This window comes from Cololabis saira, chromosome 2 (assembly GCF_033807715.1).
Source record: "Cololabis saira isolate AMF1-May2022 chromosome 2, fColSai1.1, whole genome shotgun sequence".
Classification (NCBI taxonomy): Eukaryota; Metazoa; Chordata; class Actinopteri; order Beloniformes; family Belonidae; genus Cololabis; species Cololabis saira.
In genome coordinates this window covers 26,012,986-26,028,943 of record NC_084588.1, presented here as the reverse complement: position 1 = coordinate 26,028,943, position 15,958 = coordinate 26,012,986, and the positions used below count along the sequence as shown (strand labels likewise).

At 38.4% G+C, this 15,958-nt stretch overlaps 1 protein-coding gene across 2 annotated transcripts in view; it reads left to right on the top strand.

Annotated features, from left to right (window-relative positions):
* gpc6a (glypican 6a) overlaps nt 1–15,958 on the top strand; it is a 164,211-nt gene that overhangs the window by 71,828 nt on the left and 76,425 nt on the right. For both annotated transcript variants that reach the window (XM_061710025.1, XM_061710017.1), the window contains exon 3: nt 11,446–11,837. In XM_061710025.1, coding sequence (XP_061566009.1) covers nt 11,446–11,837 — 392 coding nt within the window. The remainder of the gene's footprint in view (nt 1–11,445; nt 11,838–15,958) is intronic.

Genomic DNA, 15,958 nt, shown 5'->3' with positions numbered 1-15,958 from the left:
AATAGAGAATATCTTTAAAAAAATTGACATAATATTTCACTATGAAAGCATATCATTTGCACTACTTTAAGTTGACTTCATGAAGTAAAATCTTTAAAAGACTTTTGAGTCTTTTGCATGATCGTGGGTGTCTTTTGGTCCATTATTCACAGTTCTTGTGTTTGAGGTTTTTTTTTCCCAATTGGGTTGAGGTCTGGACCTTGACTAGGTTATAACAATATATTTATAATTTTTTGGTAATTTTCTTGATGATTTGCTGGTGTGCTTCAGATCAATGTACTTAAATATTAACCAATTTCAATAAAGCTTAAGCTTTTGAACTTTGCCTTTGCCTCTAGAATAATTAGCTTTTTCTCAGCAGTCTTTCCAAACCATATATATTTGTTCAGTCTTCTATTAATTATGGTCTCATGGACTTAATGGAGTTTAATACTTTTTTTATTTTCTACATTGAGCATTGCTCACTGCACAATGATCTAGGTGTAAATTTGCATGAATTGGATCATTAACTGTCCTGAATGCTTCCCACCAATGAATACGGTAATCTTTAATGTTGAACATTGAACACCACATAGTTTTGTAATCTTTTCTTGTCTGCTGTAGTTACAATTGCTACAATTGTCTAAGACGTCTTCCCTCTCAGCATTGCGTTAAAATACACCTGGAAGCTCCTTGCCAGCAAACAGCCACAATACCAGCTTTTAATGAGGTTTGTACACCTGTAGATGAATTAGCAGCGTCCGGCTGCACCATGACCTCTTAAATCCTGGATGAAGGAGTAGGCGTGTAGTTGGCATAGTCATTTTTTTAACAAAATAAGGGTATATGCCATTGTATTTGGACATTTCTAAGACTCATAATGATTAGATGATTTGTATTCCTATGAAAATAAAAGAAACCAAAAAAAAATGTACCATTAAAGAATAAAATGGGGGTACTATGTACTTTAGCACGTTTGTAAATTTTGGAGTTTCCCTCTGCTTGATACTGTATGCTCTTCCTCATCTAGTCTCATTAGAATATGTTAATCCATATCTAATTGGGGTCTGAAGTCGCATTTTACTTTGATAAACGATTATGAATCATCAACATTGACAATGATATGAATGAAATTAGTTGTTTTTAAAATACTGAATAGATCAGCTAATAATGTTAGTAAGAAATTATTATTACTTAACAAAAGACACTTATTCCCTCTGTATTTTAACATTTTGGAAGAAGTCAATTTGCTGCAATGTTATTTAGGTTTGTCACGCTGCTGTTCTGAAATGAAATGCACACACACACACTTCCTAAAAGTATGTTCTGTAACTTTAGAAGCATTTTCCAGCTGTTCGTAAAAGGGTTAGTTCGTACATGAGCATGTTTACCATGGACCTCTTGATTAAATATTAAGAATGAATGTTTATTAAGAGTGATGCTGGTGAAATGTGTGTTCAGAGAAAGAAAAAAAGCCACACACAGTTACCAGGAATACCAGAGTAAGTCTGGGAGGAAGGAGAAGTTGACAAAAAAGTGCTGTAGACAGCAGGATATTCAACAACAAAAAAATATAACAACTGAGCTATGGAGAACAGTCAAGAAGCTGGTAAGGAAAATGGGAAGCATGACCAGCGGACTAGCAGAGGAAGGGGTAACGACAGGACAATTTATACTCACAGGGGAAACAATCAAAGAAGACAACAAGACACAGGTGACAATAATCAGGGCAGACAGGGAGAGGAAGAAGCAGACAGGGAGGGAAGTAATTAAAGACGGAACAGAGGTCTAAAAAAGATCAGAACAACAAAACAAAAAGTCCTTAAAGAGAAAAAAAATGTAAAAACAGAAGTATCAACAATGGCCCTGCGATGGACTGGCGACCTGTCCAGGGTGTAACCCCTGCCTCTCGCCTGAAAATAGCTGGGATAGGCTCCAGCAGACCCCCGTGACCCTGCAAAGGATAAAGCGGGTATAGATAATGGATGGATGGAAGTATCAACAAAACATAACCCCTAAAAAACAAACTGCAAAACAGGGGTTATAAAAAAAGAACAGATGAAAATCAAGACTAACACACAAGTAGTGATACTGACAGAGTGGCAGTAATTGTTCCTATTTGCCACATCCTTTAGGATCACAGTCTTGGAAGCAGAGGACCACAACAATGAAAACCAGAAGATGTGCATTGGCAAGCCATAATATTAATGACACTCATGAACCTTTATGGCTGAGAAAATAGGTACACACAGTGAGTTTGTGGGGGGGGGATAACACAGAGCCTTTCTGTTACTTAGTCGATTGATGTTTTAAAACATTGTCTGATTTTCCCCTTAAAGGAAAGAGTTATATCAGAGATGCCCCAGGCTGTGGGTGGTAACAGTCAGGGCTGGAACCTATACTATATTAACTTTCTAAAGATTCACTTATGCATGCACTTACACACAGACACTCACAAATAGAGTACACAGATATGCTGTAGATCAGGGGTATTCAACTAGATTCGGCCGGGGGCCACATCTGCAAAAGGATTGTATGGAGAGGGCCGCACAATTTGAAAATGTGGGGGTTTTCAAAATGTATTTTGCACTCAAAGACGAAGACTTATGTAAATATAATACATTTGTATTATACATTTGAATATATCTAGTTTACATATGAATTATGTATTAATTGTCTCCAGATTTAGTAATTGTGAATGTTAAATATAATATTCAGATAAAGAAATATTATTTTGAATGCAAGTTCATTTTGAAACCATGCATTGTGCAAACTTAATGAAATTGATATTGACCTACTTTTAATAAAACACGCCATAATGACAAAGCACCACTTTCCATCAAGATTTCCTTATTTGAATATTATATTAAGCATTGAGCACAACCATTTTAGTCCATAGTAGCCAGTTATAAAAATATTATTTAAAAAAAAAAAAAAAAAAAAAAAAAAATTCAACAAACACCCCCTTTTTCAAATATGACCAGGGGCCACATAAAAGCTCCTGGTGGGCCGCATGTGGCCCGCGGGCCGCCAATTGAATATCCCTGCTGTAGATAGTATTACCGTATTTTGTTTTCTTTTTGGAAAAAAATTTGATCACAAATATCCCAAATGCAAGAGAACAGAATGATGGGGATATAGAGAAATGGTACAGACTGGATACAGGTATAGAGAGTGTTAAAAAAAAGAAACAAATGGAGGGCATTGGTTTGTGAGCCTTGCAATCAAAGAGGAAGGGCTTTTTGTAGATTTGCACTTCAGTTATATGACATGAACTGTCCCAACAGCAGATGCCGACCCCACTTTAATGCTCTCCACCTACACATAAAATTGAATACAGCTAGAGAAAGTTGCTTCTTCTCCACATCAAAAGAGTTACGGGTGACTGGGCATGTGGTCGGGATGCCTTCCAGATGCCTTCTGGGGGAAGTGTTGTGGACGCTTAACCCGGAAGGCCTTAGGGCAGACACAGGGATACCTGGAGAGATTCATCTTCTGAGTTGGTTTGGGATTGTCATGTTGTCTGGGGAGAGGGAGGTCTGAGAATTTGTGCTATGTACTGTTTATCCGGAGACACAGGCTCGGGTTAGAAACAGAAAATGGTTGGATGAAAATCTTTGTAAACTTTGTAAAGGTTGCGCAGGCTGGGGAGCTTCCTGAAGGACCATATACCTTCAAGCCCATTTGTCTTTGGTTGCTTTCACATTGCCGATAACTACATTTTACAGGTAATACACAAGTCTAAATCACATCGCACTTATTCCATCACATATAGTCCACACAGTATTTGAATCCCAGACCTTTCTGTTGGTCCATGCCGCTGTGTTTTGTTTCAGTTCTTATGCAGGACATAGAATTAAGAAGTGCTTTACATGAGTGTCATTGCATGAATTTTTGTGTGTTTTTGTGTTAAAAAAAACATGCAGGTGTTTCTAACATCTTAAATATTTATTTATATATATATATATATATATATATATATATATATATATATATATATATATATATATATATATATATATATATATATATATATATTTATTTATTTATTTATTTATTGATTTATTGATTTATTTATTTTTTAATACAAAATTATAGATACATATATATCCAATAATCCAGAATCTTGACCACTGTAAGGAAAAGATGATTTGCTTCACGTTGGGAAAGCTCCCGTTGTGAAGTATGACTTGAAAAATGACTCTATACAAGGAGTTTTACAATAGACCCCGATACCTGCAGTGCAAACACAACAGAGAGGGAGCATGCCTCTGATGTAAAAAACATTTAAAGTTTTCGAATACCTTACATAATTCTCGGAGAGACAGTCAGGCATCATACATTTGCTCATGTTCTGGATCTAGATTGTTTTCTCATGTTTGACAGTTGTTTTAATATTTTTGGATCATCAACGAATACAAGAGACGCGTGCGGCTGGGGTCACAAGTCAAAACTTTAGGGAAATCTAATCCCTCGTTCTAAATGAGTAGTTATGTTCACACTTTTCACTGGAGCTCTATGTGGTCATTAACTGAAGAACAGGAAAATAACATTTGGATCTAATACATCAAAATGACCTTGGGTTGTCTTGACTAGTTGGTATCTAGAACCCACAGTTACCTTGTGACAACAGCGTCCTGCAGCCATGTTCTCATGGATGCAAAGGAGGCCGTAAGTGGTAATACTGTAGTTAGAGAAATTTTAAACACTTACTTGAGATGGGTGGGACTGTTTTTAGTCTGTGTTTTTAACACATAGCTGTCACATTTCTTATTTTCTCCCTTGGTTACATTACATCCAATGAAGTCGGTCCAGCTTTGTGTTTCTGCATAAAGAAAATACTCACAAGAAATGGTACCATTTGCAGCAATTTGATAGCCGACAATCCTGCTGCAGTTCAGTCTTGAAAAGCGGATGAGACAGATACTCAATCCTTGCTGTTCAAGTTGTTCATTCAAATAACGCTGTTACCAAAATCTGCCCCATAAGCACTTAAAAATAAACTGTCCCCGAGTTAAATCAATACAGCTGTCAGAGAGATTGAAAAGTTTTGATCAGTAAGAAACATGAAGCTGGGTAGATGTAAGTCCTCAAAGTTTTGTAGGCAAAGATGCTGTGCATTTTTTTTTAATGTCTGATGTTTAAAAATTATACTAGGCTAAGTTTTATCAATGTACTTATAAAACTAACAGTGGCATATATGTCCTCTGGCCATTACACTGACATATGCCTCTTTGACATATTTCAGAATTCTAAATGTCACCAGGTTAAAATTAAAAAAAAACGTATTTGTTTGACACAATAACCACGCCTATGGCCATTCAAGACTCTAGGACCATTAATTGAAATTTACTCTTAATTACCACTATTAAAAAAAAAAGAGAGAGAGATTCCGTTGCTTTAGGCGATAAAAGCTGGGCAACTGAGCAACTTTCAAGTAGTGTGAAGTAAAATTAATGAGGGAGTGCATGTTTTTCTTTTGTGGATATGGTGCTATTATGAGAGGAACAGAAAGGTCACCTTTATTAATCATAATAATTATTTACAGTAATTAGGGCAGATATCAAAGGAGCACTTCCCAGGGCTCAGAGAAAATGGATTTGTCACACTTAGAATTACTTCATGCAGTTTTCCTACTTCATTGGTATGAAAACCGTATATTTGTGTGAAGTGCAAAAATGACCAAGTGCGTCCTCACTTATGGTTTCTGTAAAGCTCTAATTGGCAACAGTTTCTTCGTACTTATTTGTCTCTGTTTCCCTTTGAAATAATAATGTATATTACATGAATAGGACATTATATTAAAGAAGAAGGAATGTTGCAGTTACATTTATACATGATCTTAAGAGGATGATCTAAAATTTAGCTAGAAATCTTGTGAAGAACATTTGACCTAGTTCAGCTTTGTTCTTTTCTTTTTTTATATTTACATTTTTAAATATTATGCTTAATTTTATTATAGTTAGTATATATAAGTCCCTGAATAGTTGGTCTTGTTTATTTTCATTAAGCATACATCCACCGATTGACATGTTTCCAAGTAATAACGCCCTGAAACCAGGCGGCCAACAGTTATCCAAGGTCAACAGCTCTCAGTGATAATTCCTTGGCAAAGTGTGTAGTTTGGCCAGCAGAGAGCAATTCAGACTTCATGAGTTGGCAAGCTCTTCACTCCTATTTGAAACAGATAACAGGGCTTGAAATTAAACAAACCACCAACAGTTTTTCAAATAAATTTATTTCAACAAGCATGGTTTAGTCTTTAGTTCCAAAAACGCTTCTATTAAATTGCATAATTTTAAACAGATTTTATTTGCTGAATTTTGATTTGTTTTGAGCAGAGTGAAGATAATTCAATCAAATTCACCTAAAGCCTCCTGCCACTTACAAGCTGAAGTGTATAATTTTAAGGCCTTTTATTTAATCATCCCGAAAGAAATAATAGGAAAGATTGTCCGTGATTAATTTAAATGGAAACATTGTGTAAATACAATTAATTAAGGGAAGAACACTGTATTTAAAAGCTGGTCCAGTGGCGTATGGAGCAGTTGCTGCCTGCCACTCCCAGCAGGATCAATCAGCTCGTGTGTCCCTGGTGCCAAAATGGACAGCTGGGAACAGTAATCTCCAATGCCTTATTAGAGATCTATCATTTTCCGGTATTGATATCGATGCATTTTCATGTAATTATCGCCACAGTGAACGCTTTTAGCTGGTGTCAATCACCACTGATTTGCACTTCGTCCAATGTAAGAACTTCTTACTTTATTTTATCAAGCCGGCGACACGGCCGTCTCAATGCAAATATCGGCCCGTCTTTCTGAAATCTCTGCTTGCATGAAGGACTGTCACCTTCAGCTAAATCTGTCCAAGACTGAGCTTATTGTCTCCTCAGATAAGCATGCAGCTGGATTCCACCACACTTGTGCCCACATTTTCTGCTAGGAATCTTGGTGTCATGTTAGACAGCCAGCTGACCTTTAAGGAGCACGTTGCCTCGGTTTCCCGGTCTTGCCGATTCACTCTTTACAACATCAGGAAAATCAGACCCTACCTGGCAGAACATACGACACAGCTCTTGGTTCAGGCTCTAGTCATGTCACACATTGACTACTGTAATACCTTGTTGGTCGGCCTCCCTCCATGCTCAGTTAAACTTCTGTAGATGATCCAGAATGCAGCAGCACGTCTGGTGTTCAACCAACCCAAGAGAGCTCATGTCACTACACTGCTAATCTCTCTGCAATGGCTTCCAGATGCAGCGCGCATCAAGTTTAAAGCTCTGCTTTTGGCTTACCACTTACCCAAACGACTCCTGCCTACCTTCACTACTTGATCCAGAGCTACAGTCCCTCTCGACATCTCCGCTTAGCCAGTGAAAGACGCCTGGTGCTTCCACCACAACGTGGCGTGAAATCAGTAGCTAGACTCTTCTCCTCCATCGTTCCCCGATGGTGGACTGACCTACCAAACTCTGATCCACAGGGTCTGTACCTACTTTTAAGAGCAAGTTAAAGACTCAGCTTTTTAAGGAGCATTTCTGCATCTAGTAAACTTCTCTGCTCATCAGAATTACCGGTAGTTAGAAGATCCAGCTCTTTGCAGGACTCAGCACTGAGTAAGCTGCATGCACTTATGACAAGGCATGGCAGCACCTGTGTCCAACTGGACTCCCAGCAGTCTGACCAGCACTGATCCATCTGTACCCTCCTATGTGACTTTGTGCTTGTGTTGTTCTCTCAGATGTAAGTCACTTTGGATAAAAGCGTCTGGTACATGACAGTAGTAGTAGTAGTAGCAGCAGCAGCAGCAGCAGCAGCTATGGTACCTACTTTCGTACAAGTCAGGTATTTTACCTGGCAGCAGAACAAAGTGAGCACTACCGCTGACTGCTCATGTCACTGCTTTGCACCACTAACCTATAAAACTTATACTTGAGTTCTTTGCTTTTTAGGTTATAATATTTTTTCATGGAATTATTGGATTTTATAAACTATATGCTAACATCTTAAAACTGTCATTTTTTTCTATTCTAAAACATAATGCACACTAGTTTTCACAATATATTTATATCTGAGATGTTTTGAAATACAGTAACATTAGATCACACTTTTATAGCTCACTATTATAAATATAATTATAATGTGATCTTGTTCTTAATTCACAATATTCACTCTCTATCTTAAGAAACACTTTAAATGGTAACTCAGACACCATATAGCATGTTCAGTACACAGGGGCTTACATGTCTTCTACTCAAATCTAATTGGAAAAATGGAATGAAAACTCCCCTGCAGGCTCTTCATAGTTAAACAAATGTTAGTGTAATGGCAGGTCACTCAGCTGCAAAGAAAGCAGTACAAGTGGATGCACATTGGTCTATGAGCTGTTATATGTTTATTCAATTTCAGAAGAAAGAAAAGAGACTGGACTTGCAGAACAAACAAGTGACTAATGAGTGACAAAAATCTGGATGGAAGGGCACATGTTGAGATGAATGACTCTTCCCTCCCAGTTTTGGGAGAAGTGTAAAAGTCACGCAAAGGATATGCAGAGATGCAACATGGTACATTCAGGAACTCACAATAGTAGTTTAACATTTTTGAGCTAGACTGTTGCTCAGCTTAAGGGTTTTAGTCTCAGTTAGAAACTATTCAGTCCTACTCTTCAGCATAGCTGCAGAAGAAGTTATTCCTCTTGGTATGACTAGTAATTTAAACATTACCTTTTCCAGACTCCACAAATAGTTCACACAGCCCTGAGGATTTACAGATTTGGAGTTATTTATTATTGTACAATTGCAAAAATAAAAATGAACTGAATAGACAATAGTGTTAGAATAAAGTGAAAATGAATTACTTTTCATTGCATTTGCTTTATAAGCATTTTGTTTTTTTTAAAGCAGCACTATGTAACTTTTCCACCTTAATATAATATTTCCAGAGTCATTGTGATGGTACATCAACTTACAACAGGTTTAATGAACCTCTGTCATGGTCTGAGGGGTCTGTATTGCCTTCACTGGCACTATGTAACTTTGAGGTGGATGGTAGGAACCCTGCCACACTAAAAAACCACAAATTTTTACGGCTTAGTCACTTAGTGATTTTCAACATCGTCATATTATTTTGATTAGCTAAAAATAGATACATTACCTCTTCGCTATCCATCCTGCAAACGACCGCTGAAAACAGAAAAGTAGCTTTGAAAGTCCGTCCCGTTCATTCACTATGAAAACAAATGCACGCGACGGGGACAGGAGTTTTCCGGCAGTACGCGCTGGTGCTCATGGGAAATGTAGCGTTCTTTCTGGTAAAGCACTACCGCTTTTGTCCAAAGGAGCCGCCAAACTCAACAAAAGCTGAAAGTTACATTGTGCTGCTTTAAGTTTTCCTTGTTTATGTAACATAATTCCCTGATTTAGTAAATCATATCGAAAAAAAAATTCATATGCAGACATTTATCATGCATTCATTTTTATTATTAACTGTTCAAATAAATGTCAGCCAGACAGGAGGAACGCTTGCGGACGCTCTTCTCTTGGCAAAGGAGGACACGTGAAATGTCTGCGGTGTGTTTGTTTACAGCGAAGGGCGCAGGAGTATTTGACATTTGTGCTTGGATGTGTTAAGATCTTCCCAACACTCACGCTTGTGAGCTCAGGAACATGGGATCCTATTAGCTTGGCTTCAGTGACATTCCCCTGCCAATTCATTTTTTTTCTTTTTCTTTTTACAGTTTTTCTCTTTTTGACTGATTTAATACCCACCAAAGAACGAAACTTGGACAGATGATGAGAAGCAATGGTTACTTTAGTGATAGTTACATTTTAATTGTGTTGTTACTTTCATTTTGATGTCTCTGTCAATGGAAATTTGCATTAAATCAGCACAATTTGGAAATGAATACTTGTTTAATCGTTTCACTGCTTTACTTCATACAGCATGTATTGATGTTCTGTTCAGCCGGGTGTGTTGTACTTGTGTGGACCGACGCATTTCATTCACAAAGAAAATTAAACAGCTTGTGAGCCAGTAGTAGCCATTTCTTTCTCCCATCTGGGATTTGAACTTTTTCTGTGCAAATAAATAGATTATTCTACACAACATTACTTAAAAATACAGTCCAGTGTAGGGTCACGTTTATTTTGTGCTACATCTGGTTTCTCAGTTGACCATGCAGCTGCTGTAGTTGGGACATTAAAAAATGTATCACAAAAAATAAAAAAGTTCATCCAGAGTCTGTTGGTGTCACCTGGATGTGAGACACAGTTACCCCCAGGTTACCGTGCCAGTGCAGAGGTTCAGTACAGAACTTTTATTGTTATAAAATAAGACAGAAAACAACAAAAGCAGAGATGCGTCAGTTTTTGTATACTCCTAATAATTAAATGATAATACAATATAAAAATCAAATACATTTATAATTATAAAAAATAAATAATAATGTTTCAAGGGGCAGGCATGCAGCAATGAACTTAAAAGTACTTCTTTTTAGTAAAAAAGAATGTTGACACTTTCTGATGAAGATGACTCCCGGAACTGGTTGGTGTATGACAAAACATACCTGTTTATGTTGAGTTTGGCATGTGGCTATTATGGTTTAAAATACAATTAAATTAACTAGTTGGGCCATGCAGTCAGTTAGGAGCCTGAAAATGTTATGGGGGGAGAAGATGACCGTTTATTTAATTTTTGTTTAATGAAATAATACATGCAGTTTTTAGTTTTGTGCTAGAAGCTTACAGCGTTTATTGCATTATGTTTTAAGATGCTGGTAAAACCAACTCTACAAAAAAATAGAAAAAGAAAAAGTGACTGATAGACTGAAGTATTGTTGCGTCTGTGGTGAGTGGGCAAAAACATTAATTTCTAACCTTGATGACAAGATTGCACAATCAATGGTAATCCAATCATATGAAGGAGAAGTCCTTATCTCAGTGAAATTTTGTAGCAGACTCTTTGAAGCGAAGGATGGTTGGGTAACGCGGCATTCAATCATTGACTCACTGACCACCTGCCACAGAGGACAAATAAATTGTTTCAATGAGAAACTAATGTATCTGGGAATCATGGGAGGTGCCCAGGATGATAAAGTTTAGTGTAATGTACTAGTGTCTGTGTCTAAAACGTATGCATATTTTGTTACCGTATGCAATCAGAACCTTTCCATTAATCATTCATGGTTCTTGTGCCCCATTATTTCTGCTATTAAATTATTAATGCTGTGCACTGACTTTCCTCACATAATCAAGAGCCTTTTGTTGGCTGCTGTACTTTGAGACTGTGGACTGGGGCAGAAAATGAGCAAGTAAATCAAAGTTGTTGCAACAGCATTCCTTTGAATTGATACTTGTGCTTCCTTTTCTTTGGTTTACTCTGTATGAAAAGTAAATATCTGTATAATGACCCTAAGCATGTCTTTACGATCTTTCTCTCTTTTCCCCCCAACCATCAATTCGTCTAGAGTTTTTCTTGGAGCTTCTGGACAACTCTGAGAAATCGCTCAACAGCATGTTCACAAGGACGTACGGGAAGCTGTACATGCAGAACTCTGAGGTGTTCCAGGACCTGTTCACTGAGCTAAAGCGCTACTACACAGGAGGCAATGTCAACCTGGAGGAGATGTTGAATGACTTCTGGTCCAGGCTGCTGGAGCGCATGTTCCAGTTGCTTAACTCCCAGTACCACTTCACAGACGACTACCTGGAGTGCGTCAGTAAATACACAGATCAGCTAAAGCCCTTTGGAGACGTGCCCCGGAAGCTGAAGGCACAGGTCACCAGGGCCTTCATTGCCGCACGAACGTTTGTGCAAGGACTAATGGTTGGCCGGGAGGTGGCCAACAGGGTTGCAAAGGTGAGTTTGGTTTCTTGGTTTACCAGTATTTGTGTGCTGTTCATAAAATTCATCAAGTTGCATCATAACTAGATTTGAATTCACTGTAAAGGAGTTGATGGAGATTCTCCTCTGCAATGCTGGATTGTAGAATAATTAATCAGCATGCAGGATTAATTGATGGACTTCAACAGATGTCTTTCATTATGAACAAGGTATCAAATAAACAAATACATGGATATAAAAGCTTGTTTCTGAAGTGAGACTGCTCCTGATTAACATAATTCATTTTTATGTATTTGAACACAAATCCAGATTTTTCACTAAAATTTGCTTTTGATGTGCAGATTTTAATCAAACAGCGCGTAAGACTTTTATTTGAGAAACAAAGAAATGTGGAAAATGTAGCAGTGGTAGGGTGTAATGATCCTTTGATCTACACTGATCTAAATCAATTAAAAGATAAACAATCCAATGGCATCAAACATCAATATACAGTGCAGACAAAAAGTTTGGACACACCTTCTCATTCAAAGAGTTGTCTTTAATTTCATGACCTATGAAAATTGTAGATTCACACTGAAGGCATCAAAACTATGACGAATTTCCGCTGGCCTAATGTCCAATCCTTGTGTTCTTTAGCTCAAACAAGTCTCTTCTGCTTGATGCCTGTCCTTGGCAGTGGTTATAGCAGCTATTCTACCATGAAGGCCTGATTCACACAGTCTCCTCTGAACAGTTGTTCTAGAGATGTGTGTACTGCTAAAACTCTGACTGGCATTGACCTGGGGCCTCATTTATAAAAGAGTGCGTAGGATTCATACTAAAAGTGCACGTAAACCCAAAAGCCGAAAATGGCGGGCGCAAAAAAAAATCCAGATTTATAAAACCGCGTGCACGCACACTTGCACGCAATGTTCGCTTTATAAATCACAGTCCAGCTGGAAGGTTGCGCAGGTGAATACGCCTCATATCCCGCCCTCTACACGCCCTTCATACCATAAATGGGCAATGCAAAGTAGTATTTGCATATGAATGAGCCTGCTGAGCATGCGCAGCGGCTTCCTGCAGCCTGTTTGGGCAACAGTGCCACTAAATTTCACGGAGACTGAGATCGAGATGTTGTTGATGAGGTGGAGGACAGGAAAACCACATTATTTGGTGGTCACAGTCAAAGTAGAAAAAGTATATAAATAGTATAAAATAAAGCAAGTGAGTGGCAGCACGCCGTTGCTGCCCGTGAGTGCCACGGCGCAATTTCCACTGGGACATGTTCCCCCCACTTTTCAAAATCATGTATTTGCCCCCCCCACTTTTTACAGTTTAAAAACTAACGGTAGGCTCAGCCTGTAATTGCAAATCATCAAGACACCCTGTGCGAAGACGATGCGAAGACGGCCCGGCAGCCCCGTTCCCCCTCCTCCCCTCCCCTCTCCCCTCAGTACTGCTCAAGGCTGATTTATGGTTCCGCGTCACACCAACGCAGAGCCTACGGCGTAGGTGCGCGTCGCCGCGTACCCTACGGCGTAGGCTCTGCGTCGTTTTAACGCAGAACCATAATTTAGGCTTACGCCCACGCGTAAAGGTTTCACGCGCGCATAAAACATTATATATATATTTTTAAAAAATCTGTGTCCCTTTAGGGGCTCCGTAGAGCCCCTTAAACGCTCTACGGAGCCCCTCATTTGTTCTGTCCTCAGTCACTCTACAGTTGTCGCGGTGGGTGAAGAGGAGGTTCCCGGCGTGTCACCGCGGCTGCACCAGAGTCCTGACTGACGCTGAGCTTCAAACACAGAGGGACACGATCAGTGCTATTATATTATAAGTCTGATATGTGATGACATTATTAAGAGTATGACATGAATCTGGCTTCATTTCACCACCTCACCGTCTGCGTCGCCAGTTCCCCATATCTTAAGTATGTTCCTTACGGGAGGGTCAGGGTTCGCGTGGAGATACGCAGATTTTTCGGTTAGTTTTTTCTTTTTAAATCCCAACCTTTGCGTGGAAGGTGGCTTGCGCATCTTTCAAGCCCTGTTTTGTGCGCAAGCAAGCTTTATAAATGAGGCCCCTGGTCTCTAATCTGAGCTGCTGTTAACCTGCGATTTCTGAGGCTGGTGACTCGGATGAACTTATCCTCCGCAGCAGAGGTGGCTCTTGCTCTTCCTTTCCTGGGGCGGTCTTCATGTGAGCCAGTTTCTTTGTAGCGCTTGATGATTTTTGCAACTGCACCTGGGGACACTTTTAAAGTTTTCCCATATTTTCAGACTGACTGACCTTCATTTCTTAAAGTAATGATGGCCACTCATTTGTCTTTACTTAGCTTCTTTTTTTTTGCCATAATACAAATTTTAACAGTCTATTCAGTAGGACTATCAGCTATGTATCCACCTGACTTCTGCGCAACACAACTGATGGTCCCAACCCCATTTATAAGGCAAGAAATCCCACTTATTAAACCTGACAGGGCAAACCTGTGAAGTGAAAACCATTTCAGGTGACTACCTCTTGAAGCTCATCAAGAGAATGCCAAGACTGTGCGAAGCAGTAAAAGGTAGCTACTTTGAAGAAACTAGAATATAAAGTGTTTTACACTTGTTTGTTAAGTACATATTTCCGCATGTGTTAATTAATAGTTTTGATGCCTTCAGTGTGAATCTGCAATGTCAATAGTCATGAAAAGAAAGGAAACTAATTGAATGAGAAGGTGTGTCCAAACTTTTGGTCTGTACTGTAGATATATTATCCTGATCAATACCTGGTATCAAATCGTCTTTTGTAGTCTGTATTAATTAAATTATCATTAGTTACATTTTCATAGGAACTTTTCACTAAACCCTGACGTAAAAATGTGAAACTGTATTTTATTTACTTATACATTGCAACCCTGGCAGAAAATAAGTGAAAATACTTTTCTTTTTTTTTTCCATCACTCCTCCAAATTCCAAATGTAAGCTTTGGTGATGCTTTTTTATACTTCCTTAACCAGTAATATGAGACAATGGCAAGCCGCAGGTGTAATACCTTGTTATGCTAAATTGCATTAAAATATGTCAAGATCTTCTGATCATACATAACCAAGCGATGAGTGAGGAGTGAGGATGCCCTGCATGCAATCACACATAAGAAACTCATGGGTTATACTAAGAAACAATCACGTCAGTCTCGTTATTATATTTATTTCTTTGTGCAGTGTTAGGTGCACATGCAATGCCCATGTGCTGTCTGTCTACGGCGTTCTTTACATCATGTTTCTTTAAAACGGCATTGCCTCTACACTTTTTAAAGCTTAAAAATTAAAAGCAAACACTTTCATAAAAAGATTCTTTGGATGTTCTTGATCTTTAGACGTGGGTGGGCCATTGGGGACATGTTTCATATGAATAATCCTTTGAACAGTTGCTGTACCTTTCACTGGGATCGCCCACAGAGGGCAAAGCTTTGCAAAAGTGAGAAGATTAAATCATATGTTCACCTAGACTCCCAGTGCCAGTTTTGTTTAGAGTTTAGCTTCCTTACTAACAGTCTGGAACTTTTCAGCTAATATAAACAATTATTTCCATTGGTTTCTGTTAGAAAAATAAAAAATGACTCACTTTGTGAACCTGATTGAACGCTTTTTTTTAAAAAAAAGCACATTTTTAGAGCGTTATCAAACACTAAAGATTACAGATGTTTTATAGAAGCTTAGTTGGTAAGCCTTCACATTCCATGTTAAACACAGTATGTTATGCAACAGTTTTTCATGGACATAAAACATAAAAAAAATAAAAGAATCACGTAAATACATCTGTATATCGGAGATTAAACAGGCACTGAAAAAAATAAAAATGAAAAAATGTCATGAAGAGTGTTTTTATGGGGAAACATAGTTACACAAATATCTACAATAAGTGAAGACAGTGTCCCTTCCAAAACTGCCATATTCAATGTGTCTTTTAGCGCACCTGTTGGACAACTGTAGCTTTACACAAGTTCAAATATCGATCATAAAAACTGCTCTGTCTTGAGCAGTGGTAAAAGTCATCTGTGGCTGCTACAGTACTTGCTTAAAGTGCGCTCTTCCTTTGGGTCCACCGAGGGAAACAAATTGTCAGCAGAGCAAAGAAGAAAAAAGAAGAAGTAAGCATGAAAGGGCAAAT